At 40.4% G+C, this 27,077-nt stretch overlaps 1 protein-coding gene across 1 annotated transcript; it reads right to left on the bottom strand.

The window, feature by feature from the left end:
- Positions 1 to 4,956: 4,956 nt before the first annotated feature.
- LOC139727984 (cholinesterase 1-like) lies at positions 4,957 to 26,027 on the bottom strand. The gene is made up of 9 exons (XM_071638955.1): positions 25,503 to 26,027; positions 14,104 to 14,263; positions 13,612 to 13,689; positions 12,797 to 12,915; positions 12,108 to 12,272; positions 9,570 to 9,872; positions 8,301 to 8,638; positions 7,397 to 7,587; positions 4,957 to 6,420 (listed from the first exon to the last, which is right to left on the bottom strand). Exons 1-9 carry the CDS (start codon positions 25,890 to 25,892, stop codon positions 6,371 to 6,373), a joined length of 1,794 nt encoding a protein of 597 aa, XP_071495056.1. The 5' UTR covers positions 25,893 to 26,027; the 3' UTR covers positions 4,957 to 6,370.
- Positions 26,028 to 27,077: the final 1,050 nt, after the last annotated feature.

The following is a 27,077-nucleotide window of genomic DNA, read 5'->3' on the forward strand; positions in this document are numbered from 1 at the left end:
TAACGGCGAGAAGAAACCAACGCCTAGTACGACAGTCAAGATGAGAGAGACACTCAGTTGTGGAGCCATGTTGGGAATAATGTTTGCTGTGATGCGTCTGCCGTCCCACATCGAGGGTTCTTGGGGCTTGCACTGAAGTCGTGGTTTGTTTGGTCAGACCGCTGAATTTGTTATATAACACTATTTGTTAAGAGCCACTCGAAACTGTCTTAACCTGCGCAGATAACAAATCCCTTTTAACAGTGTGAAAAGAGAAGAAACCAAACATTTATCGCCTTCAAGGACCCCAATTATAGCTGAAGCCCAAAGGGGGAATTACATGATGCTATTACCCTTTGGTACTGATGGCATTTCTTCTGCTCTTTTATTCATAAATCCCACAAATTTCTTTCATATTGAATTCAGATTTAGCAGTCATGCATGTTCGTACATCTGTCATTCAATTTAATAATCGGGTCATACAAAAGGGTCTAGGGCAATTACCCCCTGGGCAATTACCACGGACTCTTCCCCTGGCCCTAATCCTAATCCTAATCCTGAACCTAATCCTATGCCTAACCCAAACTCTTAACCCTAAACCTAACCCTAACCCTAATCTTAACTCTAACCTTACCACTAACCAGTATATAGCCGGGAGGGGGGGGGGGGGGGGTAATTGCCCTCTGGGGGTAATTGCCCGGATACGCATACAAAATGTGCAAGAAGACAGCGCCATCAAGATAGTCATTCAATGTCGTTTTTCGATCATTCGATTTCGCACTGCGGTGCGTCAGTTTTGTGACGTTCATTACGTCATATTGGCGACGTATTTATGACGTAAATTTCACGTCAGTTTTGCGACGTATTTATCACGTCATGTTAGCGACGTATTTATGACGTAAATTTCACGTTTTTGTGACTATTCATCACGTCATATTAGCAACGTATCTATGACGTATAATTCACGTTAGTTTTGTGACGTTTTCATCACATCATATTTGCCATGTATTTCTGACATAAATTTCACGTCAGTTTTGCAGCGTATTCATCACGTCATATAAGCGACGTATTTCTGACGTAAAGGTTCACGCCAGTATTTATCACGTCATAATTATTAGCAACGTATCTATATGGCGTAATATTTACGTCAGTTTTTGCGACGTAATACGTCATATATTAATGACTTGCCCGATAGCAGAATGATGACGTCTTAAAGACGTCAATATGACGTCTTTATGCATTTTTCCATTTTTTTTTCCTCGTTACATTCATGACCATGATATGCCGGAAGTTTTACGTCAATTATTCAACCAATTATGAACTATGATAATAACTAATTAAGACTAAAGAAAGGAAACAAGGAGTTACGTCACTTGGCAAATAGGCCAAGCACCAAGTATTTACTCACCATTCACAAACCCAGCGATGGGTCTAAAACATTGTTTATCATATTTGTCCTTCTTCACTTCCTCCAAACATACACAGTGCATGACCGTATGTAAATGACTGCCTGACCTTGCAAATGTGGAAAGTCAATACAGGAAAGGACACCAGTACATTTGTATAATAATATACAACCATATTTTCTTGTTGTTATCATCACTACACTGTTATCATAATACAAAACTAGCATTATTATCATCACCATCATCATCATATCAATGATTTGCTGTGTCAACTTAGTTTTCTCTTAATACTGTTATTAACTTCATGTGAGAGAAAAAAAAAGAAAAAAAAAACATGAATAGTGACCAAGAAAAAGTCCCATTCTTTCGGAATTCGACTAACAGACGATAACAGCACAGACATAATGATACATGTATTAGTGCGCGCAGGTTATTTTCAAATAAGGAAGGACACACATAATCTCTTTTACCACACAATTAGACACATAAGCGAATTGATACACATAATAGCGAAAATAACACCATGCAATTACGAACGCGGAAATGAGAGAGAGAGAGAGAGAGAGATAAAGAAAAAAAAACATGGTAGACGTATAGATTTTACGTGAATCGCACCCGCTATGGAGTGAAACAATGTCAGCCGCGCCGACGGAGAGGGAAGGGGAGAGAGAGAGAATGAGAGGGAGAGAGAGGGAGAGAGAGACAGACAGACAGAGATAGAGAGAGAGAGGGAGGTAGGGGAGGGGGAGTAGAGACAGGTAGAGGGGAAATGTGCTACGGATAAATTTACGCCTTGTTCAATTCTATTTCGGGTATCATTCTTGTCAATTTGTGATATCTTCGATTCTAAAACCTGCTAAAACACAGGACAAATAAGACTTTTGGGATGTTTTTAGCTCAAAACTCCACGAATATTCTTTTATTGTTATGCGACAAATGAGGCATTATTGGAAAGGTTTAAATTATTTGTTCTTTCTGCTAGAGGTCTTCCTTAAAAAAAATGCGGTCAACCTCGTCACAGTCTGTTTTGTGACTCAAATGTTGTACAAGAAAATACTGTGCTACCTCTTGCATCAATAATCAGCAAACGGTATCAATGAGGCACTTTGTGCTATACGCTTGAATGAACGAATTTTGCATCATATCAGTCAATGATTACAACTCATATAATATGTCCCAGAAAATAAGTGGTATCTCATACATCAAATTATTAGTGAGTTGTAAAGATTTAGAAACTAAAAACTGTAAGGGGGATACTGAAGTCTTGATTATTGACCAAAAGGAAAAAAAAAAACATGCATCATTTTAATGTACTAACCAACAGCAGGGGCTTATCCAGGAATTCCGTAAAGAGGGGGCGCGTTTACAAAAATTAAAGGGGGGGGGGGGCGCACGCACCCCTCCCCCATTTTTTCTTTTTATTTCTTTTGTTTCTACAAGAAAAAATATAAGGGGAGCGTGCGCCGGTTGCGATCCTCCCTGGATCCTCCCCTGCAACAGGGAGACAACACAACCGCTTCCACTGAAATCATTTCTATGTGCAAAGGTGAATAACTACTAGTATTACACGTTCCGCGGATACGTATTAAACTTGAAAATTAATAAAAATTGATTTTAATCTTTTTAAAATTCAATTCTTTGCCTTATGTCCAGCCTTTTGTGAGCTTATACTGACATGTATTGTTGAAGTAAAAAAAGTCTTATCCACAGCTGATAGAGTCAAGTGAAGAAGTATAATTTTCTTTCAATGAAAACATCCATGAGTTTGTTTGTTTGTTTTTAACCGAATATAATGCATGCTACAAACGTATGGTGTCACGTGAATGTGAACGGCAACTAAAAAAGTGATGCACGTATATTGTGAAACGCAAAATTAATATCATGGATATTTCATAGCAATGTGAATGCCAGTGATTATTCCAACGCACTCACGTCTCCTATAATCAGTGATAATATCGGGAAGCATAGTTTTGTGGTCATGTTGCATGTCAGGCCTGGATGCACCACCACCACCACACAAATACGCACACAATGACGCGTTAATCCAGAATTCGAAACAATCTGAAACTTTGCATTAGCTAAACTACATGTACATGTAAATTCAATTCTATATTAATGTTCATTACACACACACACGCACTCACAAACACATTCACTTTCTCTCTCTCTTTCTCTCCCTCTCACACACACAATCGTTTACATAAACTTCCACTATAGTGGACTAGCGCTAAGGATTTCTTCGTCACACACATGCCGTATTTAACAAATGGACCAAATGGGCATTCTTTGAGAGTCTTTATTTCACGCAATTCAAATGAAACAACACCATTTTTATAATCAAAGATAACAAAACTTGTGTGTAGACTGTGACCACTGTCAACAATAATATCCTCCGTACCAGCATTATTAGCCGGGTTCACACGTACAAATTAGCGGGATGACGATCGCGATGCTCATCCCGAGTTTTTTGGCTAGCGTCCACACGTACCAAATTAGCGGGATGGCGATCGCGATCGGTATCCCGCTAATTTGGCGAGCGTCCACACGTACCAAATTATCCCGCTAATTGCCGATAGAGACAACAACAAAGCCTGCAAACTGGGTCACACAGCGCCCTTCTCTATCACTGCTTGCGCGCACTTACCTTTGTCTATTGTCTTTTACGCGTCAGTGGTGTGGTTCGCGCGCTGTTGTTGTTGTGCTCCAAAGAGGTGAAGGACCTCTTCGCAGAGGCCTCGCTGTTGTGATGTGCGCATTGCATGATGGGATGTAAAAACTCGAGATTGTAATCCCGACCGTTCACACGTACCAGCGCGCGGCCAATTCTCGCTATCGCCAATGACGTAAAAAGTACCCGGATGTGGCTTTTTCGTCAAGATTTAGTGCACTTGGTAGCAAGGGCACTTCCGGCGCGGGTCATAATTTGCACAACGCTAGCGTGCGCGTACGTGGACCTTACCTATAGCGCAGCGCCGACCACGGATACTAATACAGTAGGCCGCTGTATACCGCCCGAGCCAGCGAGTGGCCAGGCCTGTCGATACCGTACTCGTACACTGTAGTCCCCGCCGCCGGCGGCCGGCCTTGCATTAATAGCATGCACCACTGCACGCAGCGCATAAGCTAACACATACCGGTACGGCGTACATCACAAATCAGTCATCTCTGCATACGCTGAAAATATGCTGGAAAATATTAACCCGCCTGGATATACAGTTTATCGTCATGGAATGCCCATCTTTTTTTTCTTTTATTTGTTCTCTGTCGAAATGTCGCGAACACAATCGGGAACGAACAGTGATCTCGAACTTATCCTGTCTCCGAAGCAATTTCTTCCAAGTAAGTACGTACAATGTATGTAAGCACTGGGCCTACTACCTAGTGCTACTATACTACCACTACTAGTAGGTCGCGCGTGCACGTACTGCGCTGTGGAGTCACCCGCAAACTTCACCCACGCGGCCACGTCACGTCTCGCATGCCAGTAAGGGTCCTATTTCTGCAGATTTTTTTCATTTATTTCGTGCGAACAACACATGGCAGCTTCGCAGCAACAACCAATAGTCGTATTAACAGCAATTTCTTAAGAATGGAGGAATTTCAAATCATATTAAAGCTGTAATTCAAGTCGAGAAAACCGGAAGTACACGTAGAATACAGTCGGTTGTGTGTGTAAACAGCATTAGTCACGTATCACGCGCGTACGAACGGAAGTGACTTTGCTACCGGACTATCCCATAATGCACCGTGAATGACGCTTAAATCAACATCTTGGTACTTTTTACGTCATTGGCGATAGCGAGAATTATCCCGCTAATTGACGAATCAGCGCAAGATTTCTTGGGATTAGCATCGCGATGCTTATCCCGCTAATTTTCGGGTTTTTTCTGTCCACACGTGCAAAAAACTCGGGATGACGATCGCGATGCAAATCTCGAGATTTGTATCCCGCTAATTGGTGTACGTGTGAACCCGGCTATTATCACCCCGTTTTAATCTCTGCTATAAAATGTCTCTGCAATTTCTATAGGAAGCCTTACAGGACTGCCATCTGAAACACTGTTAAATGTGCATTGCAAATGCATGTTGATTTGTATCATTTCATTATATTAAATGGGTTAGTCAAATGCCGGTTAGTGATTGGCTAAACACAGTCACGTGATGGAGGCAAATTCGTTATGTTCGCCCATGGGCGAACATTCTTTGTAATGTTCTCTCATGGGAAAACATTTTCACGTAACAAATGGGACAGAAGGCCTAGGACCGCACGCGCACAGTGAATTTGGCTCTGCGCGATCACGCGAAGGATCGCGTGCATTGTGCTGGTGGTTGACGTTGACGTTGACCTCTTTGACTAACCCATATAATATAACAGATGATGACTTTTGTTGTCGGGAACATGTACCAAACGTTCTACACTCAGGGTTTGAAATACTATTTCGGGAGACTGTAAGTCCCTCAATAGCATTTCAAACCCTTCGGATGGAACATTCGGTATGTTTCCTCCCCCGCCAGTCATCATCTATATTAGATACCCTGACCATCACTTAGGCCTGTTGCAAAGAGCATCTACATAATTATTTGCATTCCATGCAAGTTAATGTTTGGTCGAGGAAAGGTGCATTTTATTTTTCTATAGTGAATCATATCAGTGCTGCAACAATGATTGACAGATGATGTCACTGACGGAATCTTGGTCTTGAAGGTGAATTTTGTTGTTGCTTTAATATATCCAACAACACTGAAGAAAAACTGTACAAAATTTAATAAAATACTTGTATATGGCAAGTATCTAGATATTCATGTGGCGACGTAAGTGGTGTTGAGGATCATTTGCATCATATACAAGTAGTTCTTTTGAAGCAGCGAAAAAACCTAAATTATGCCAGGAAGTGTTCATTGGTTTAAACATCTTTCAAGAGACTGTCAAAAGCTGTAATCATTTTGTCGGAAATTCCAAGGTTCCAGATGCCATCCTACAGAGATTACGGACTCTTTGTCTCCTCCAACAGGGTCTTCATACGAATCATCTCGGCTGTGATAGAAGACATAGAAAGGAGAGAGATAATAAAGCTTTAACATATGCAACATTCAACTCTACTTTCGACTTGACTATATTGCACCTGGTAAATTCGGACATATTCGTGTAGAAAAGTGCAGAAACTTAGTTCTAATCGAAAATACACTGGGAAAGTCGGGAATTTCCAGCATAAGTTTTTATGACAATGATGATTCCTTTGCAACCTTAAGAAAAGCACGAAAATCATATTGAATCTTCATGAGATGACACTATCACTGCGTCGCAAGTCTTCAATAGATCTAAAAAAGAAAATAATGTTTACTAGATTTCTTCTTCAAATCATTTGTTGTTTTTTTTAATGATTTTCCTTCGCACCGTGCTGATTTTTTTTTTCATTATAGAATGTATAAGATAAGTTGTTACTTCTTCGTTGTGATTTAACTGTCAAAATGGGTTTATGGATTCAGAATAAAATTTGGGTTGGTTTGGTTTAATTTATTTCTGCATTTTCTTTCTTCAAATACAATAACAAATGAAAACAAAGTGATACAGAGAATGCAAAAAAAGGGAGAGTATAACATACATGTCCAATCAATATAAGAAATGTCAATTTCATAACAACATCAGTCTGAAATAATACGTATATGAATCAAAGCAACATGCTAAGGAATACTGTATTGAACAAAGGAGAAATCAATACAGGGGACCGTCATCATAAGCAGAGCTTAACGTGGATGAGGCCCTGTCTTATATATACGAATGTACACATGTACATTACAACACCAATGAACCTACACATAAAACTCTTAACCTGAACGTTATATACCAAACACATTTTGCTGGAAAAAAAAAACGGAAAAGAAAAAACAGTGACTGGGTGCTTTAAAGAAAGAGGAAAACACACATACACACACACAAAAAAAAAAAGAACACGCAGCGCCATTGATTGCATGGTGAACAGAAATACAAAATAATTCAGTCACTCTTATACCTGAATCTGCATGCAGCTTCGACAGAATGTTTTGATGAAAATAACAAATTTCTGCTCTAGGATGCCCCAAACCATTGCTAAAGGTAAGCGAGATGTTCTTGTACACCGGCTGGTCCTTTGAAAATCTCAGCCAAGGTGGATACGTCGAATCTATCTCTGATTCATTCTCGTTTGACGAAAGATTGGGATTCCTGTGGGGTACGAACATGGAGATAAAAGCATTTTTCATTGCAGTCCTTCGGAATCTATTATTGAGGGAAAAAAAAGGGCGAGCTGACATTTCGATTCGGGAAGAGGAGAAGAAAAGAAAATTGTATTGTAGGAATTAGAACAAGAATTTGAAGAAAGAGAGAATTGAAAGGAGAAATCGATTGATTTCTTGAATGTAGGGCAAAATGCTCATGGACTCTTAAATGATAATGAAATACGTATATCATGTATATATAAATGCATCAGGGCCGGCGGAACCGGGGGTGAGGTGGGGCTCGCCCCACCCCCCCCCCCCACTTTTTTGCACCCGTGCATGGGAATACATAAGGTGTCACGACTTTGGGCCCCCACTTTTTTTTTAACCTCTGCAGTGGCACACACACACATACACACACACACAAATAAAAAAAAAAACACAATAGAAAATAGAATAGAACCTTTGAGGGCGGTAAGGCCTATGTTATTGCACTGAAGACCTTTATTTCATTTTGTTTTTTGTCAGCTGAAGAAACCACGAAGTGGCAACCGATGTTGCGCTGAAGGCCTTTTTTTTTTTCTTGTTAGCTCATGGAAATCCGGAAGTGGGCCCCACTTTTGAAAACGTTGCGCCGGCCATGCATATAATATATTACGAGGATTAAGTAAAGTACGTTTACAGGGATAGAAGAGCATTATAGTTAGCTGAACAGCATACCCGGTCTTTGCGAAGTTTGAAAAATATTTCATTATCTGAACCGACATCAACGCCTCGTCGTCAGTGAATTTGGTTCTTCCCATCTCATTGTCATCGGGCTGGTCTGCCATGAGCGGGTAGCCGAACACATAAGGTATGTCCTCTGCGTGCGTCGGCCCTAGCCACGTGACATCTTTGTCGAACATGGAGCGGGAAGGGGCGTGGCTCATGAAATACTGGTAGACAGTGTTATCTCCCGCGGATAGGTGTTCGGTCATGGTGTAGGTAGGACAAAAGAAATAGCTGTCCCCGACGTAACCTGCCACAACATCGAGGTAATTATTCTCCGGATCAGCAAGCTATGAAACAAGGAGCGAAGAAAGAAAACAGAAGAGCATAACATTAACGCGGACCACAGACATTTTCTCAAGTGTCATTCTTCCCGTGATATTTTTCTCTGCCACTTTTTTGTTGTTCTTTGTTTTGTTTTGCTTTTGTTTCAAATTGGAAATGTCTATGCATCTTCAATGCGCATCTTTGAAGAATATACAATAATTGTCTGTCGTATATTATTATATTACTACTTGCCTCATACACAGCGCTATGATGTATTTATCGAGATAAAACAAAATGATTGATAGTAAAATATTACACTCTCCTTTGTGCCCACGGGAAAACCTTAATTTTAACTCGGATTGTTTGTTATTTTAGAAACAATGTTTGCACGATTTGAGGATGAATGAATGTGTTTAAAATTTCTTCAAAGGCCATTCTGCATTTTTAGGAAGGATTGATTCACCATCTGTAAGTCCAATTGTTGAAATGAAACTTAACAGAGAGAGAGAGAGAGAGAGAAACATACGTTCTAATTCATCTCGTGTCCATGTTGTAATCATAATTAATGACACATCATTTTATTTGCAAATGTGAAGATTGGCATTCATAACACGCCATTGGCAAAGTTGATACACCGAGGCGTTTTCAGCAGGTTTTAAAGGTATGTCCGTGTCTCTTTGATCACATTCCTCATTAAAGTCCATCTACGCCTGCAGATGACAGAAGTTTACGCATGTTCCTCATTGGCAAGACAGCTTCTAATTAAACCTGTTCTTCAGTAAAACGAATAAAAGAAAAGAAAAGAAAAAAAAGTCTAACCAGTGACCCCAGCAGTAGCGGCTTGAAATAAAAAAGCCCTACACTTCTACCCATAAGTTTAGTTGAGTTAGCTTTGTATACAGTACGAACGAGTGATGAGAATGCATTGAAAGCTAATATGGCATTCGTAGTTACTTGGGCTTCGCTCGTGTACGCGAATGTCGTCATGTCCAGAACAACTTGATTGACGCCATCTTTGATGAGCGACATATGCCCATTGAGGGCGCCCTGTGCTGTAGTCCTGTCCATGACCGGCTTCTCTGAGTCCTGCTGCCCGAGAATGAACGGCGACACAAACAGGTTGCCTTCTTCGGTCAGGCACCCGATTATGATGTCGACCTGGTTGAACTCCCCATCGGCCGCCATGTCGACAGGACTTCTCGGGAGGAAATGGCCGTCCACCGTGGGACGAGGCATGAGGGCGGCTGCCGCTGGATCCTATTTGGGAACATTCAACAAACAAACAAACAAACATGTAATTGTGTGGGGTCTCTAATACATGTAGCAAAGCCTTCAGTGCAAAATTGCATCTTGAAAGTATCAATAACACACCTTCAAAGCCATACATGTCAAGTAGCCGTTGCTCTATAGGCATCCTAATACAACATAAAACATGTCTTGAAATATGGCTTGACAAGGTATTTTTTTTTTTTTTTGGGGGGGGGGGGGAGTGATAAGGTGACAGTGAAATAATAATCAGACAATGTAAGATGATGAAAAAATTAGGTTTTCCCGTCCATTTTCGCATTTTTACAATTCAATATCAAAAATTTTTCATTTAATTTCGTACCGAGAAACTCACAGAACGGAAATCCTAACTTCAATTTAGTCAGTTGTCATTGTAATTTGTTTTTTCGTCAACCCTTTTCAAAGACATCGCATTCAAAATCGTCGATTGTCAATGAAATTTTTCCCCGCCGCCCATCGACTTAAGAATGTAAAAATCAAAATCGTTTTTGATCGCACAATTTTATGAGTTTTTCAAACAAATTCGTCGGATAGCATTGGTCTCTTAGTGTGAGGGTGAACTAATTCTAAGCCTGCATTACCTCACTTCCCCCCGGTATTGGGATCAGAAGACATTATTCCTAAACCGGTTGCTTGACAATGTATATACACACACAGGAGATTGAAGGATAAACGGCAGTCACAGAACATCAAAAACCGTAAAGACAATCTTTAATCATGTCGTGATAACTTTTGGACTTGAGCTCTTTTACTTCCCGATTTTATGTTATTGCATGAAAAAAAAATTATTCAAATTGATAAACGAAAAAAAAACCTTTTGTCTTTTTTATATACATTAAAATGGGCTTAAACTCTACACACATGTAAAATTATTTTCGTTTGTTTGACAGTACACAATGTATGTTTGTCTCCGTGTGTTCTATGAGAAGGGTGTGTTTGTATGTGTGTGTGTATGTGTGTGTGTGCGTGCGTGTGTGTGCATGTTTGTCTGTGTTTTTGTGTGCGGGGGTATAGTATACGTGTGTGTATGTTACTCCTAAATGTGGAAAAAGTGAACGGTCGCAGGGAAAATGAAACAACCAAGAAATTACAACAGAAAAGATATGAGACGAATTTAAAGGAAAATCTGACGAACATAATCCTAATCTCTAACAGACGAAATTGCTTTTGCTGTTATGTGTGCAGCGAGCGTGACGGACGAATTTGACTTGTAAATGACGAAAATGTGTGACAAATGACAAAATTGAATAGACTTTGTTTGAAAATGATCGACAAAAGACAAATTTGAAACTAGGATTGGCATATTCCAGATCTCTCGGGACGAAATTGAACCACAAATCTATTAATTTGAATGAAAAAGTTTGAAAATGAACGGGAAAACGTATATCTAAGAAAGACAAGGTTTATTGACCCGAACTTGGTAGATACGAAGGGTAATCAACGAAATGAGAAAGAGAGAGGGAGAGAGACAAGTATCCCTAGGATTATAGGTATATCTATTCATATGGAATGTCTATATATTCTGACTAAATATTGATACTTCATCGAATAATAGAATAAAGGGTAGGGTATGAGTTTTTAAAGACATCATGCTCTCTGGACCGTTACTTTAATATGAAAATATCGTAAATAGAATTGCATGTGACAAATTACACATAGCCGCTTCTGTTGGCTTTTGTGTGCGTCCTTTTATTTCCTCGGTATTTCCTTTTTCTCATCAATCCGTTCTAGCCAAATCATTCCAGCACAAATCTAAACCTTTACCTGCACCTCGAAGGGTGAGGAACTGCATTTGTAACAACTGTATTTGACGTGTACGCGGTGTAAACTACGTCTTGAACTTTGAACTTTGAACTTTTTCCCAGTCCCTTCCGGACTCAGGAGTTTGAGAAATATAAGATACACCATATACAATATAATACAGCATAAAGGATTACAAACTGGCAGTGTAGATTACACATTTATGAGACGGGATACAATCACTAAGCCAAAGATTAAAAGTACAGACATTACACGAGTAAAACATACGAGGTGAGAGCAATTCAATCCCTAACATAAATTATCTACTTAACTTCTCTAATACAACTTAGCGTTTGTAACTAAATAATTCATGTAGATAATCTGCGTCGTTGGATGCAATGTGTATGCAGGTGTCGAAAATGCTCACAAGAATCAAAATAATTTCTCTTGACCCGATATGTGTACCTGCAAGAAAAAATCTGTGATGTCACTGGCCGGTGTCTCCTTCAAACACGTTAGTACCTCATCAGTAGTAGTCGCGCTGCAGTTCATGGCGGCCGCCAGACCGAAAGCAACCTCCTTCGCAACTTCGGCGGTCATCTCAGCCCAGGGAGCAGGTGCAGCTCCGCTCTACATGAGGGGATCGTGCAAATTGACATCGTGACGTCGAAAGGACATCATTTAGATCAAAGTTTGTAAAAAATTTTAATACGGTTTCTACCGATTTGGTTGGCAGCATAATTGTTTTGTGAATGTGGATTTTTGTTTTTGTTTTGATGCTTTTGTGAAGACCTCAATTCCCGTGATTTTGATTGATTAGACATCATAAGAAGACGTAATAAGGCAACCAATGAAAAAAAAAAAAGAAAAATCAAAATCTTAGCAGATAAAGGTGCGTTATGAATTGCATACTAGAACTAGAAAGATGAAATAACTAGGAGTCATTCAAAACTAATTCATAGACGTATATTGGCCAAGACATAACAATTGATAACCATAACAGTAAATCATTATCCACAGTGATGCTTCAGCTAAGTATCGTTTTCTCTGTGAGTCTTTACTATCTTCATTTTGTTATTGCTAACGTGCTACTCATGATAATGTCCCTCGTTCAAATTTGTCAAAAGCTTTCAAGCTTCACGCTTTCATTTTACCTGCATAATACCGCGTGAAAAGAGACCTGCGCTCATGGGGGAGAGGACGTGGTAGTTTACGCTCGCTGATCCAGCGCTCTCGCCGAAGATCGTCACCCGAGCGGGATCGCCTCCGAAGTCTCGTAGGAATTATAGAGAAAATAGAATGAACTGCAATATGTGGTGATCACGATACTATTATCAATATTTCGCTTTAATCATCATAATCATCGATACTTTTATCACAATGATGTACTGATATTGCTGAGTACTATTACTGATACTTTAAAACAATTTTCACTGTTTATGTATTTTGTTTTTTGTTTGTTTGTTTATTTGTTTGTTTGACTGATTGTTTCATTTTCCATCTGAAAAGATGGCTAGATGCCTAGCCCATATTCAGCTGCGCTATCAAGTGCTCTTTCATGGGGATCCAGTTCGATGTGAGGCGGGACCACTTTATCGGGATATGCACCCTGCTCTTTGAGATGAATTTAAGCAGGCTCTTATACCTGTATGGGTTGCGATTATAAAATGGTGATATGGATCCTAATCAAATGATTGGTTGAGAGCAATCACGTGAGCAGTCCTTTATTTTGCCTAACATGCCCAGATGGCAAAAGTTTTTACAATTGACTACGTACTAATGACCGACACTAACTACCACTGAATATCTTACTCTTTCTTTTCAGACTGACTTCTCACTGCTCCATAATTTCCTTTGAAGTTATGTTTTGAAAATCAACAGAGAAATATGCATTAATGAGTGAACAACACCAACAACACCACGATTATTCACGTTGACTAGTCAGAGCAAGGCAACAGCGGGCCCATACCTGCAATGTTGTCACGAACCCATATCAATGCCTGTCGCTGGTCTAGCAATCCAAGATTGCCAGGAATCTTGTCGTCACCTTTGATTTAAATAGGAAAAAATATATCAAAGAAATAAGAAAGTAAAGCATTGATGTTGCTACAAATAACTGCAGAGATTCTCTAATTGATTTTTTAATCAATAACATAAGCCATATACACATGACAAGCAGTCTCACATAATACCCACTTTTTTTAAAATTGCCTTTTAATTTTATTTGTTTCTAATACTCTAAACGTTAAATACTGCAAAAGATATACAAGTGATATTTGTGAACAAGTCTGTTGTAGATACATAGAACAACAGATCAAAAATTTGCATAGATACATTCAAGATACAGTCCTCCAAAACACAAACCTTGGGTTCCATCAAGGCTATACAAAAAAAGGCAACTTTTCATTACCCTCTCTATGAATGGTTTAATTGATCATCAACTGCGGAGTGCAATCTATACCTGTGTCGAGAAAGCCAAAGACGTTCAGTCGATAGCTCAAGGTGACAACAATGACATCGTTCATAGCAGCCAGGGGTATCGGCAGCATCGTCGGTTGGGATCTCACCCCGGCTATGAAACCACCTCCGTGGATGAAGACCATCACGGCCGCCGATCTCGGCTGGGGGATTTGGAAACAGTTGGGGAAATTCAAGGACGGAACCAATCATAGACGTGTATCGCGCCACAAGTATTATACCTTAGAGATTTCTTCAGCTTTGAAAATAATTTGCAGACCATTGCCTCCAAAAAAGACAATTCATTGCAGATTTCGAATAGGGTTTGCCCAGTTTCTCGTAAACAAGCTTGAAAACGCTAAGGGGAATCGAATTGTTTGCCCTAAGGACGGATTCCCCTTAGGATACCTTGTTCTCACACGGAAATTCCCCATGCCCCAATTATATATACATATATAAACATAATCATTGCAACCCCATGCCACTCCAACTTCATTCTCGTCAAAGAGCTTGATCATACGAGTATTGATGGGACATGCAGTTCATGTTCAAGTCCTCTAGAGGAAAAAAAAAAACTGAAATGTAGCAATATTTCACACAAAGTAAGGATGTGTATGGGACCATTCTGTATAAAACGTTTCATTCAGAGACACTAGAAACTCTAGGACTCTAAAGGGATGGTACAGTATTGGTGGAGATGAAAATTGGGCTTTTACTTTTTGTGAGATACCAAGAAAACACTTATGATTACAGTACAGAGCATAGCATTTTAAGAGGAATTCAAAGTTTATTTGATGAAAGTCTGGTTTGGAATGACTGAAACACCCAAAAACAAAGTAAAACAAAGCGATCGTAATAAAGTGTGGGTCCCACACTTTCTTAGAATCGCCCTTTTTTGGATATCTCAGCCATTGCAAGACCAATTTTCAGCAAATAAACGATGAATTCCTCATAGAATTACATTCTCTTTCATATTTCATAAGAGGTTTCTCATTATCTCACCAAAAAATGTTGGAAACCTGAAATTAGATCTCAACCAAAACTATACAATCCCTTTAATGAATTTATGTTGCTTGTGCAGGCAGGGACCGATAACGCATTCTAGAACTACGATCAGTTCAGCTCCAAGTTGATGGATAATCATCAATCATTTTCTGTAAGCTCCCATTCAACATAATGGAGAACCTTGAAAAAGCACCGAGAGACCTAGAGACCAGATAAAAGTTAGTGACTAGATGTAGAAAGGCTCCAAAAAACCTCTGAAGGGCTTTTTACACTTGTAAATTTTTGCTTAGCCCCGGACCAACGGTGGGGCTAAGGGGGGGGGGGGGGGGGCCTTAGCCCCACCGTTGGTACGGGACTATCCTTAGCCCACTTTCTGTTTACACTCGTTTTTGCCAAAGTGGGCTAGCCCCACCGATAGTACGGTACTATCTGGCCCTGCAAAATAGCAGGGGTTAGCACCGCAATTGCGGTGCCAAGCAAGTGAGTGTAAACAAACAGAACGAAAAAATAATCCTGGGCTAAGCGACGGAGACGAAGTCCGACCCTCACTGACCAATCAGAAACGAGGTAATCAAGTGCTGCCGGTGCGTGCGTGTACATGTACAGTACACAGCGTAATCATGAATATTCATGTGGTTTCGAAAGTCCGGGGCTAAGAAATACGAGTGTAAAAAGGTCAGTTTTCTCCTTAGCCCCGGACAAGAGATAGTACGGGACTAATTGACGAGTGTAAAAAGCTGGAAAAATTGGTACGGGACTAACGATAGTCCTGGGTCAGAGAAAGTCCGGGGTTAAGAAACACAAGTGTAAAAGCCCTTTAAAGGCCCAAAACTAGTTTTGCAGGAAATTTCTCAAACGATCTCTGTGGGACCTTGAAGACCGCCGAACGCTCACTGAGAGATTGATAAGACTATTGAGATATCACTGAGAGATAATCTGACATACTCTGTGTGATCTTCGAGAGATCAATCAAGATATCTAAGAGGATACTCTAGTAATCTTTCAACGATCCCTCAATGATCTCTCAACAATGATCTGCCAGTGATCTTTTAGAAAAAAAAATGTGGCAATTCTTGAGAGACCCCCGGAAGATAATTGAAAGAATAATGTAAAGTAAGACCCTTGAACGCTCATGAGAAATCGACGAATGACTGTTTGAACCACTGAAAGACCATTTTCGTGAGACTACATAAAGAGCAACGTTTCATTTTTACCCACGCCGATGTAATCGGCAGGGGGTTATGTAAAGGGTTCCGTATGTTTGTTTGTTTGTTTTTTTGTTTTTTTGTTTGTTTGTTTGTTTGTTTGTATGTTTGTTTGTTTGTTTGTTTGTGTACAAGATAACAAGAGAACGGGTAAACGGATTTGCACGAAATGTTCAGGGAATGTTTGGATAATTTTTGTTTCAAACAATATTTTATTTCGATTTCATCATCCATCATTGATTACAATTCAATATTTAATTGTGTTGCTTGCAGCGTGACATTTCAAACGTATATCAAAATATTACAAAATAATTCTTAGGACTGTCATTGTGTAAATTTCCGATTGTTCTACTACTAGTATACAATACACAGTAACTGCTTCACAAATATAATCATCTCCGCATTAATTATAAAATCAATTGTTAATGCCTAATGGGTCAGCAAAACCAAAATGTATGTACAATACACATTACAAAATATACCCATTGACTGCGTCCGTATACTCGTCACAGCAGTGATTATGAGATAATGAAATCAATATTGTTAAGGGGTCAAACACAAGGTCTGCATACCTATGCATCAGGTGTCAACAAAAAGCCTACATACCTATGTACACACAATCCAATATACAAACATTTTACAAATCGTCATGATCAATGTCTGTACATAATTCATACCTATAAACATTACCCCTTCAACACTTCCCCCTCTAAATAGGCATACTCCAGGTATACCTCACTCCAGCACAGATACACACACATATTTGCACGCACACACACACACACACACACACACACGCCCACAAACATCGAACCTGTTCACCAAACACTCAACAACAAAAAGCACAAAAAAGGTATCAAATAGTAGTGCAGTAAGTATCCCGTGCCATTAAATGATTCCATTTCCTGCTGTGCAGGGCCAGCGTACCTCGTTTCATTGCTAATTTCCTTTCTTCTTCGCTACTTTCTAACATTCTTTCTCTAATTTCTCTTATCAAAGGGGGCCTGCTCTTTTCCTTCGAAAATACAAATATCATCCATTTTATCAATAATATCAAATGGTTTATGAGTTGTCCTTTTGCAATATCCTGCGTTTTAATACCAACATGAACAGATTGCCAATCTAACTTTTGCATCTGGGGTAAAACAAAAACTTCACTACACAATTTCCAAATCTGATTGACTTTCCTACAATGAAAAAACAAATGTTCATAAGTCTCAACCTCAGAATAACAAAATGTACATTGATTATCTCCTACAAAACCAAAAGAAAATAACTTAGCTTTTGTATATATTAAACCATAATGACAGGAAAGAATCGATTAGATTTTGGTGATAATCGGTTGACCCTTGCAAATTCTGTGTGACCTTGAAGTTTTGACCCCATGGTATAGTGACCACTCCGAACATTTTCCGTTTCTTTGCGATTTTCCGCTACCATACAAATATGGCGCGCCATTTGATCAATAATGCCGATTAACTGTTCATCGCCGAAAAACACTGTTTATCGGCGATAAACACTGAAAAAACACTGTTTATCGGCGATAAACAGTGTTTATCGAACGAAAAACACTGTTTATCAAGTGATAAACAGTGTTTATCGAGAAAAATTATGTTTATCGACCAAGTGATAAACAGTGTTTATCGAGGAAAAACTATGTTTATCGATCGACCGATAAACAGAGTTTTTTGTGATAAACACTGTTTATCGACCGCCGATAAACGGTGTTTATCGAGAAAAATTCAGTTTATCAGTTGATAAAGGTGTGATAAACAGAGCTTCATCTTGATAAACAGAGTTTATCGCTAGATAAACAGAGTTTATCGCTCGATAAAGTGTTTATCGCCGATAAACAGTGTTGTTGGTCGATCGGCGCGCCATATACAAAAGCGTATCTCCCAAACGATCCGACTTCGCTGCATGCAACTCTGTTCGTAAGACGATCCAACTTCGCTGCTCAACACCATTCGTAAGAATTTCGAAATTTACGTTTATTTGAGGAACTATGTCCTTCTTGATTTATGAAAGTTCGAGGTTCGCTCTCCGTCGTCACAAACTGTCCCGTATTTGGTGATTTTTCAAATTAACATTGATTCTTTTTTTGTTTGTTTGTTGGAGGAGCATTCCTCAATCATGAAATAATTTTGCTCGGTCCCAGTCACACTGCACGATATGCGCACTCATTGTCAATGCGTGTTGAAGGCCGGTGAAACTGCATCGCGCTCTACCCTGTTGGCGCAAAATTGCATCGCGGACGTTGCGGCGCTCGTTGGTGACCGAATACTGGTGCAGTATATATTTGCATTCAACCCTTGCATTGAATAATTGCCGTAGGGGGGTAATTGCCCAGGAGGTACGTAAATTTTGTTTTTCTTTTTACCCACGCCGATGAAAATCGGCAGGGGGTTATGTAAAGGGTTCCGTATGTTTGTTTGTTTGTTTGTTTGGTTTTTTTTGTTTGTTTTCTTGTTTGTGTACAAGATAACAAGAGAACGGGTAAACGGATTTGCACGAAATGTTATGGGGATGTTTGGATAATGGCAGGAAAGAATCGATTAGATTTTGGTGATAATCGGTTGACCCTTGCAAATTCTGTGTGACCTTGAAATTTTGACCCCATGGTATAGTGACCACTCCGAAAATTTCCCGTTTCTCACTTTGCGATTTTCCGCTACCATACGAAAACATAAACTCCCAAACGATCCGACTTCGCTGCTCAAATGTTCGTAAGAATTCCGAAATTTACGTTTAGGCCTATTTGAGGGACTATGTCCTTCTAGATTTATGAAATTTCGTTCTCCGTCATCACAAACTGGCCCGTATTTTGATGATTTTTCAAATTAACATTGATTGTTTTTTTCGTTGGAGGAGCATTTGCTCGGTCGCAGTCACACTGCACGATATGCGTGCTCAATGTCAATGCGTGTGCAAGGCCGCTGAAAATGCATCGCGCTCTACACTGTTGGTGCAAAATTGCATCGGGGACGTTGGGGCGCTCGTTGGTGGCCGAATACTGGTGCAGTAGACATTTGCATTCAACCCTTGCATTGAATAATTCCCGTAGACACTAATCATAGGGGTAATTGCCTAGGGGGTACGTAAATTTTGTTTTTCTTTTGCGCTTTTGTGGATACAATCGTACCATCAAAGATCGTACACTCATACGACCTTTGATATCATCACACTCTCGGCTTGCTATAATCAAAATATCCCGCAAGAAAACGGCGTATTTCTCGATTTTTAGCGCTTTTTCCGCGACTTAATTCGCGCGCGCTTGGAAAAGTTCCGATTCTGCACTTTTGACTGTGGAATTTGGGATTTTCGATGGATTTTTGGAGGAGACTTGAGGACTTTCCTGTACGTGAATGAGTGTTAATACCGTATGTGTAATGATGTGATTTGCGTGTGATGTGACTGTAGAACCAAAGATCGTACACTTCAGTGTACGATCTTTGGTCAACGGCGTAGCCAGGATTTCATCTTAGGGGGGGCGGTTAGTCTGCGAGGGAGCGAAGCGACCGAGCCCGAGCGAGCGGAGCGAGCGAGGGGGGGAGGGTGTGGGAGGGGGGTGTCCCCCCTCCCACGGTAAGAACTTTTTGCGTTTGGATGTTGTAAATGGTGCAATTTGATGCATGTTTTTGCGCGTTTTATCGACGTGAAACAGTCCCACTTGTTTATGGTAGCAGTTTATTTTGATGTAGATTATCATTGAACAATTTGCCTATAAAATGGTATAATTTAGATACACTTCTTGTATTAATTCTTTTCACTGAATATCATGAACGCGACTGAACCCGAGCGAGCGGAGCGAGCGAGGGGGTAGGGGAGGGTGAGGGAGGGGGGTGTCCCCCCTCCCACAGTAAGAACTTTTTGCATTTTGATGTTGCAAATGGTGCAATTTGATGCATGTTTTTGCGCGTTTTATCGACGTGAAACAGTCCCACTTGTTTAAGGTAGCAGTATATTTTAGTGTAGATTATTATTGAACAATTTGCCTGTAAAATGGTATAATTTAAATACACTTCTTGTATTAATTCTTTTTACTGAATATTATGAACGCGACTGAACCCGAGCGAGCGGAGCGAGCGTGGGGGTAGGGGAGGGCGTGGGAGGGGGGTGTCCCCCCTCCCACGATAAGAACTTTTTGCATTTGGATGTTGCAAATGGTGCAATTTGATGCATGTTTTTGCGCGTTTTAACGACGTGAAACAGTCCCACTTGTTTAAGGTAGCAGTATATTTTAGTGTAGATTATTATTGAACAATTTGCCTATAAAATGGTATAATTTAAATACACTTCTTGTATTAATTCTTTTCACTGAATATCATGAACGCGACTGAACCCGAGCGAGCGGAGCGAGCGAGGGGGGAGGGGAGGGTGTGGGAGGGGGGTGTCCCCCTCCCACGGTAAAAACTTTTTGCATTTTGATTTTGCAAATGGTGCAATTTGATGAATGTTTTTGCGCGTTTTATCGACGTGAAACATTCCCACTTGTTTAAGGTAGCAGTATTATTTTAGTGTAGATTATTATTGAACAATATGCCTATATAAAATGGTATAATTTAGATACACTTCTTGTATTAATTCTTTTCACTGAATATCATGAACGCGACTGAACCCGAGCGAGCGGAGCGAGCGAGGGGGAGGGTGTGGGAGGGGGGTGTCCCCCCTCCCACGGTAAGAACTTTTTGCATTTTGATTTTGCAAATGGTGCAATTTGATGAATGTTTTTGCGCGTTTTATCGACGTGAAACATTCCCACTTGTTTAAGGTAGCAGTATTATTTTAGTGTAGATTATTATTGAACAATATGCCTATATAAAATGGTATAATTTAGATACACTTCTTGTATTAATTCTTTTCACTGAATATCATGAACGCGACTGAACCCGAGCGAGCGGAGCGAGCGAGGGGGAGGGGAGGGTGTGGGAGGGGGGTGTCCCCCCTCCCACGATAAGAACTTTTTGCATTTGGATGTTGCAAATGGTGCAATTTGATGCATGTTTTTGCGCGTTTTATCGACGTGAAACAGTCCCACTTGTTTAAGGTAGCAGTATATTTTAGTGTAGATTATTATTGAACAATTTGCCTATAAAATGGTATAATTTAAATACACTTCTTGTATTAATTCTTTTCACTGAATATCATGAACGCGACTGAACCCGAGCGAGCGGAGCGAGCGAGGGGGGAGGGGAGGGTGTGGGAGGGGGGTGTCCCCCTCCCACGGTAAAAACTTTTTGCATTTTGATGTTGCAAATGGTGCAATTTGATGCATGTTTTTGCGCGTTTTATCGACGTGAAACATTCCCACTTGTTTAAGGTAGCAGTATATTTTAGTGTAGATTATTATTGAACAATTTGCCTACATAAAATGGTATAATTTAGATACACTTCTTGTATTAATTCTTTTCACTGAATATCATGAACGCGACTGAACCCGAGCGAGCGGAGCGAGCGAGGGGGAGGGGAGGGTGTGGGAGGGGGGTGTCCCCCCTCCCACGGTAAGAACTTTTTGCATTTGGATGTTGCAAATGGTGCAATTTGATGCATGTTTTTGCGCGTTTTATCGACGTGAAACAGTCCCACTTGTTTAAGGTAGCAGTATATTTTAGTGTAGATTATTATTGAACAATTTGCCTATAAAATGGTATAATTCAAATACACTTCTTGTAGGCCTATTAGTTCTTTTCACTGAATATCATGAACGCGACTGAACCCGAGCGAGCGGAGCGAGCGAGGGGGGAGGGGAGGGTGTGGGAGGGGGGTGTCCCCCCTCCCACGGTAAGAACTTTTTGTATTTTGATTTTGCAAATGATGCAATTTGAAGCATGTTTTTGCGCGTTTTTATCGACGTGAAACAGTCCCACTTGTTGAAGGTTGCAGTATATTTTAGTGTAGATTATTATTGAACAATTTGCCTATAAAATGATATAATTTAGATACACTTCTTGTATTAATTCTTTTCACTGAATATCATGAACGCGACTTAACCCGCGAGTGGAGCGAATGAGGGGGTAGGGGAGGGTGTGGGAGGGGGAGGGTCCCCCTCCCACGGTGAGAAATTTTTGCATTTTGATGTTGCAAATGGTGCAATTTGATGAATGTTTTTGCGTGTTTTAACGAGTTGAAACAGTCCCACTTGTTTAAGGTTGCAGTAGGTGTGTAGATTATTATTGAACAATTTGCCTATAAAATGGTATAATTTAAATACACGAGTCTTCTTGTATTAATTCTTACATTGAATATCATGAACGCTGTCTGTTCAGCAATCAAACAGAAAAAGCATGCACACGAGGGTGTAGATAGGGGCATATCCCCTCCCACACGAAGGGGATTTTGCGTTTTCAGACCTGAAATTCAGCGATCTGGTGCAAATTTTTGGTGCAATACTTTTTCATCGAAGTGTTAAAATCACGGAATTTAGCTCTTATTCCGAATGTGCACCATCTGTGCGTATGTGTAAAGTCTAGTGAGAGAGAGCTTAGGGGAAGGGGGATTCCCCCTCCCGCTCGCGGAGCTTTAGCGTTTTTAGAATTGAAATAAAGCGATCTGGGTATAGCCACAGTCTACTTCTTTGCATGGCGGGGGGGGGGGGGGGGGGGCGAGCAGGGAGAAGGCGTGGGCGAGTGTTGTCTCCACCCTTCCCTTCCGATGGAGCTTTTATCTTTTTAAGGTTGAAATTGAGATATCTCGCATACGCATATTTGATGGAAGCAACATTTGGGAAATCACACACACACACACACACACACACACACACACACACAAACTGATGGGGGGGGGGCTGAGGGAGGAAAAGTCGATTAAAAGGGGAAATTCCCCTTATACATGAGGGAACCTTCAGTTTTCGCAATATACGTCTTGTGCACCCACAATTATTCAGAATTTTTTGTAAATCTAAAAAGTGTACTTAGCTAGGGAAAGAGGCACAGAGGGGAGGGTTTGGGAGGGGGATACCCCCTCCCAAGCACGAGAGATTTTGCATATTTTGAATTGAAATTCAACGATCTGGTGCACACTTTGAGTGAAATATTCAAAAAAAATATCTTATTTGATGAAAGGTTGCAAAGGAGACCCGCTTCATGTGCATGCATACAGTATACACGCATTTTTTTTTTCCGCCTCCCAAATCCCCGGTCCAAATCTTAGGGGGGGCGACCGCCCCCATCGCCCCCCCCCCCCCCTGGCTACGCCAGTGTCTTTGGTAGAACTCACTGGCTGGTGATAAAGCACACTGGCAATTAAGTGGCCGAATTCTGGTAGATGACCGAATGCACATTATGTTTACCCCGACTTTGTACTTAGGCGTGGGTCTGCCGCCTTTGACGGCCCCTCTCTAGTTTTAAATATTATGGAGACCATAAAGTTTACTGAAATACCGTGAAAGACCTCAGGTATCATGGCGTAGGTTTTTGGGAAATATAGGCATCTGGACCCAAGAATAGGTGGTCCTTTCCAAATCGTCCTAGTCAAATATGCGTAAGTATCTGCTTGTATAGGGATGGAATTAATCAAACAGACGTTCCAAATTGTTAGGTTAAAGTGCACAATGTTTCTGTTAACTTGCTGGAATGCCATTAACCCATAAGATCGAGCTAATTTTTGCTACAACACACATTTCCCACCTACACCTGCTCGAGTATTGTCGGAACTAGTCTTCACCGCGTTAAAACAGGTTAAGAACATTCTTTAAATTGACATAAAAGAACAGACATGGCTGCAATTAATCCGTCTCGATCAATCTTCATGTTTACATTTTGGAATTTACTGAATTCTGTTGTAATTTAGCTGCCGGAAAAGGAGGTAAACCTTACTCATAGACATGAACTGACAGACAAAATGGCACCTGTTTAAATTTTGTATGAGTGAAGCAACATACACATCTCACAAAATATTAAGTTGTAAGGAAGTATGGGAAATCATGAACAGGATGTGAATTAAAGGATCTGGATAAAGACAAGAAGAGGAGAGCTTGTGCACTTTTATACTCAGATATTAGTAATAACGCTGTACACAATATTCCTTACGGGAATTTTCGATTATATCCGAGCCGGGGCAGTCTTCCAACTCCATATCCCCACGTTACTGGGTCTCACGTCTCTTAATAACAAGTGTCTCATAAAAAGTAGGCTCTATCGAACCGCCATGACACCCCGTCGTTTCCTTTCTCCCCCACATGTGTTATATTTAGAGTCATGCATCTTCAGACTGCACTATTTTAGGTTATAATGACGTTCGCTTTCTGAATAACGGGTATTCTCTATTGACCAATTTGATGTCTATTTTCCACTCAAATCAGTTCTTTTTTTTTTGATAAATTGTCTGAAAATACTCTCTGCAAATGCAGAAATTATACCATTAAGCTGTCCGAAATTTCTGACGAGAATAGTCTCCTACATCTCAGATCTATATTACATATTTGTTATACTAGGTACAGAGATTAAGTATTTATCGTAATATACAGGATGAGGAAAAAAGTTTCTTATACTAAAAAACAAATCACAGTGAACGAGGATGATGACAAAGAAGTTTAAATTAGAATGCATGATTGGGAGCTCAAGGAAGCAAATCAAACCGTGCTGGAAAGAACGCAGTGTCCACATTTGTGAGAAACACAGTGTGAACACAATGTGAACGCATTGTGAACACACTTTGAAATCTCTTCACGCTGTTAAATTTTCGAGCGTTTTAACAGTGTGAACACATTGTGAATCATCAGTCCACAGTGCAATTCACAATGTGACGTAGAACACGTGAACACTCTGTGAAAACCAAACCACAGTGTGAAATCATCACCACACTGTTAAATTCGAGCGTTTACACATAGTCGACTATGTGAACACACTGTGAACACACTGTGGGACACTGTGTTCTTTCCAGCAGGGAGAGAGGAAAGCATATAGATTCCAAACAGGTGAACTTGTTAAACAAGTGGTATTGTAATGGAATGACATTGCTACATTACTGGAATATGTGAGCCTTCTAAATGTCATCATCCTTATTCAGTGTATCATGTTTTGGGTTGTCAAAGTAATGGTTTATCCGGTCATGGACCACAAATGAATCCTACTCATTTATACATGACACTGTCGATTTATGTACCGCCTGGAATGCCCCTTCAAAATATGGCTGAAATGAAAACTGAGTTTATGAAGGAGTCATATGAGTACAAAGCTGAACTTTGATTGTGTACCTTTGGCTCTGGAACAAAAACATCGACATACAGACAATCCTCCGAAATCTCCAAAGCTGACATATCGAATCCCGGGTATAGGGGCTGTGCACAGGCATTGGAGCCCCCTGTTGCGTCGAACTCCCCTTTGATCACTTTAGCGACTGGGCGTTTGAAGCGGAGTTCACCAGTCGGTGGCTCGGCGTAGGGAATGCCGGTATACGCCGCTACTCTGCTGGCGACATCGGGCAGTTGATTGGACGTGACGTCGATGAATTTACCACGATACGTAATCGTAGGAGTTTCAACAACCGATGTCTGAGCAGTGTCGATGTCGGCTAATAATGGCGAGAAGAAGTCAGCGCCTAGTAGGACAGTCAAGACGAGAGAGACACTCGGTTGTGGAGCCATGTTGAGAATATTTGCTGTGGTGTTTGCAGTCCCTCATAATATAGAATTTTTTGCGCTTGCACTGATCGAGGTCATGGTTTGTTTGGTCAGACCGTAGTCCACTTCCTGAACTGTATTCATGCGGTGTACATACCACGGACGTTGATGGCGTCTGAATTACACAAAATTCCCGATCCTGAAGGGGAATACTGAGGAGTTATCGATAACTCCTTGGGAATACCAATTGGTGGAGGGAGTGTCGCGATCAGCGGTTTGGCGCGTTTGAGTGTGGGGTGCATGCATGCATGCGTGTGGGGAATGCAGACAATTAAAGGGATAGTACAGTATTGGTGGAGATGAGAATTGGGCTTTTAACTTTTTGCGAGATGCCAAGAAAACACTTAATGATATGGTACAGAACATACAATTTTAAGAGGAATTCAAAGTTTATTTGATGAAAATCGGGTTTGGAATGACTGAAACGTCGAAAAAAACAAAGTAAAAGTACAGAACATACAATTTTAAGAGGAATTCAAAGTTTATTTGATGAAAATCGGGTTTGGAATGACTGAAACGTCGAAAAAACAAAGTAAAACAAAGCGATCGTAATAAAGTGTGGGTCCCACACTTTCTTAGAATCGCTCTTTTTTGGATATCTCAGTCATTTCAAAACCAATTTTCATCAAATAAACATTGAATTCCTCATAGAATTACATGCCCTTTCATATTTCATAAGAGGTTTCTCATTATCTCACCAAAAAATTTTAGAAACCTGAAATTAGGTCTCAACCAAAACTATACGATCCCTTTAAAATCGGCCAGTATCTGGACTAGTGAGACCGCTGAATTTCTTAGTATACAAATAATGAATGTTTATGAGTGCAATGGACAGAATATTTCATGAGGTGAAAGATGAAATGATCCATTCAACTCGGCTGCGCCTCGTTGAATGGATCTAACAATTCATCTTCCACAGAATGAAATATTCTGTCCATGGCACGAATGGAAAACATTTATTATTTGTTTTATATAACGCCTAAAATAGATCCTTGTCATTTGATGTTTTATCAATTTAGAAACAAAAGAGAATCTGATTTCGCGAGTGCTCACTGAGCGCTCTACGCTAGCGCACTGTCGCATACACAGACTGCAAACGCAAGCGTTTACCACGCGTGGTATACCGCTCTCAGCGAGCGTGCAATGGAG

The sequence above is a fragment of the Diadema antillarum genome, unplaced genomic scaffold (assembly GCF_040938485.1).
Source record: "Diadema antillarum isolate AM-2024a unplaced genomic scaffold, OU_Dant_1.0 seq00000161_RagTag, whole genome shotgun sequence".
NCBI classification, from domain to species: Eukaryota; Metazoa; Echinodermata; class Echinoidea; order Diadematoida; family Diadematidae; genus Diadema; species Diadema antillarum.

What these genes read in the sequence shown, in the direction of transcription:
- LOC139727984 (XM_071638955.1), bottom strand. Translation starts at nt 25,892, where the DNA reads ATGGCTCCACAACCGAGTGTCTCTCTCGTCTTGACTGTCCTACTAGGC. An exon ending in CGTACACGAGCGAAGCCCAA is followed by an intron (nt 8,639 to 9,569) that starts GTAACTACGAAT and finishes CTTGTTTCATAG; the next exon opens with CTTGCTGATCCGGAGAATAA. An exon ending in GAAGCTGCATGCAGATTCAG is followed by an intron (nt 6,421 to 7,396) that starts GTATAAGAGTGA and finishes CTTCTATCACAG; the next exon opens with CCGAGATGATTCGTATGAAG.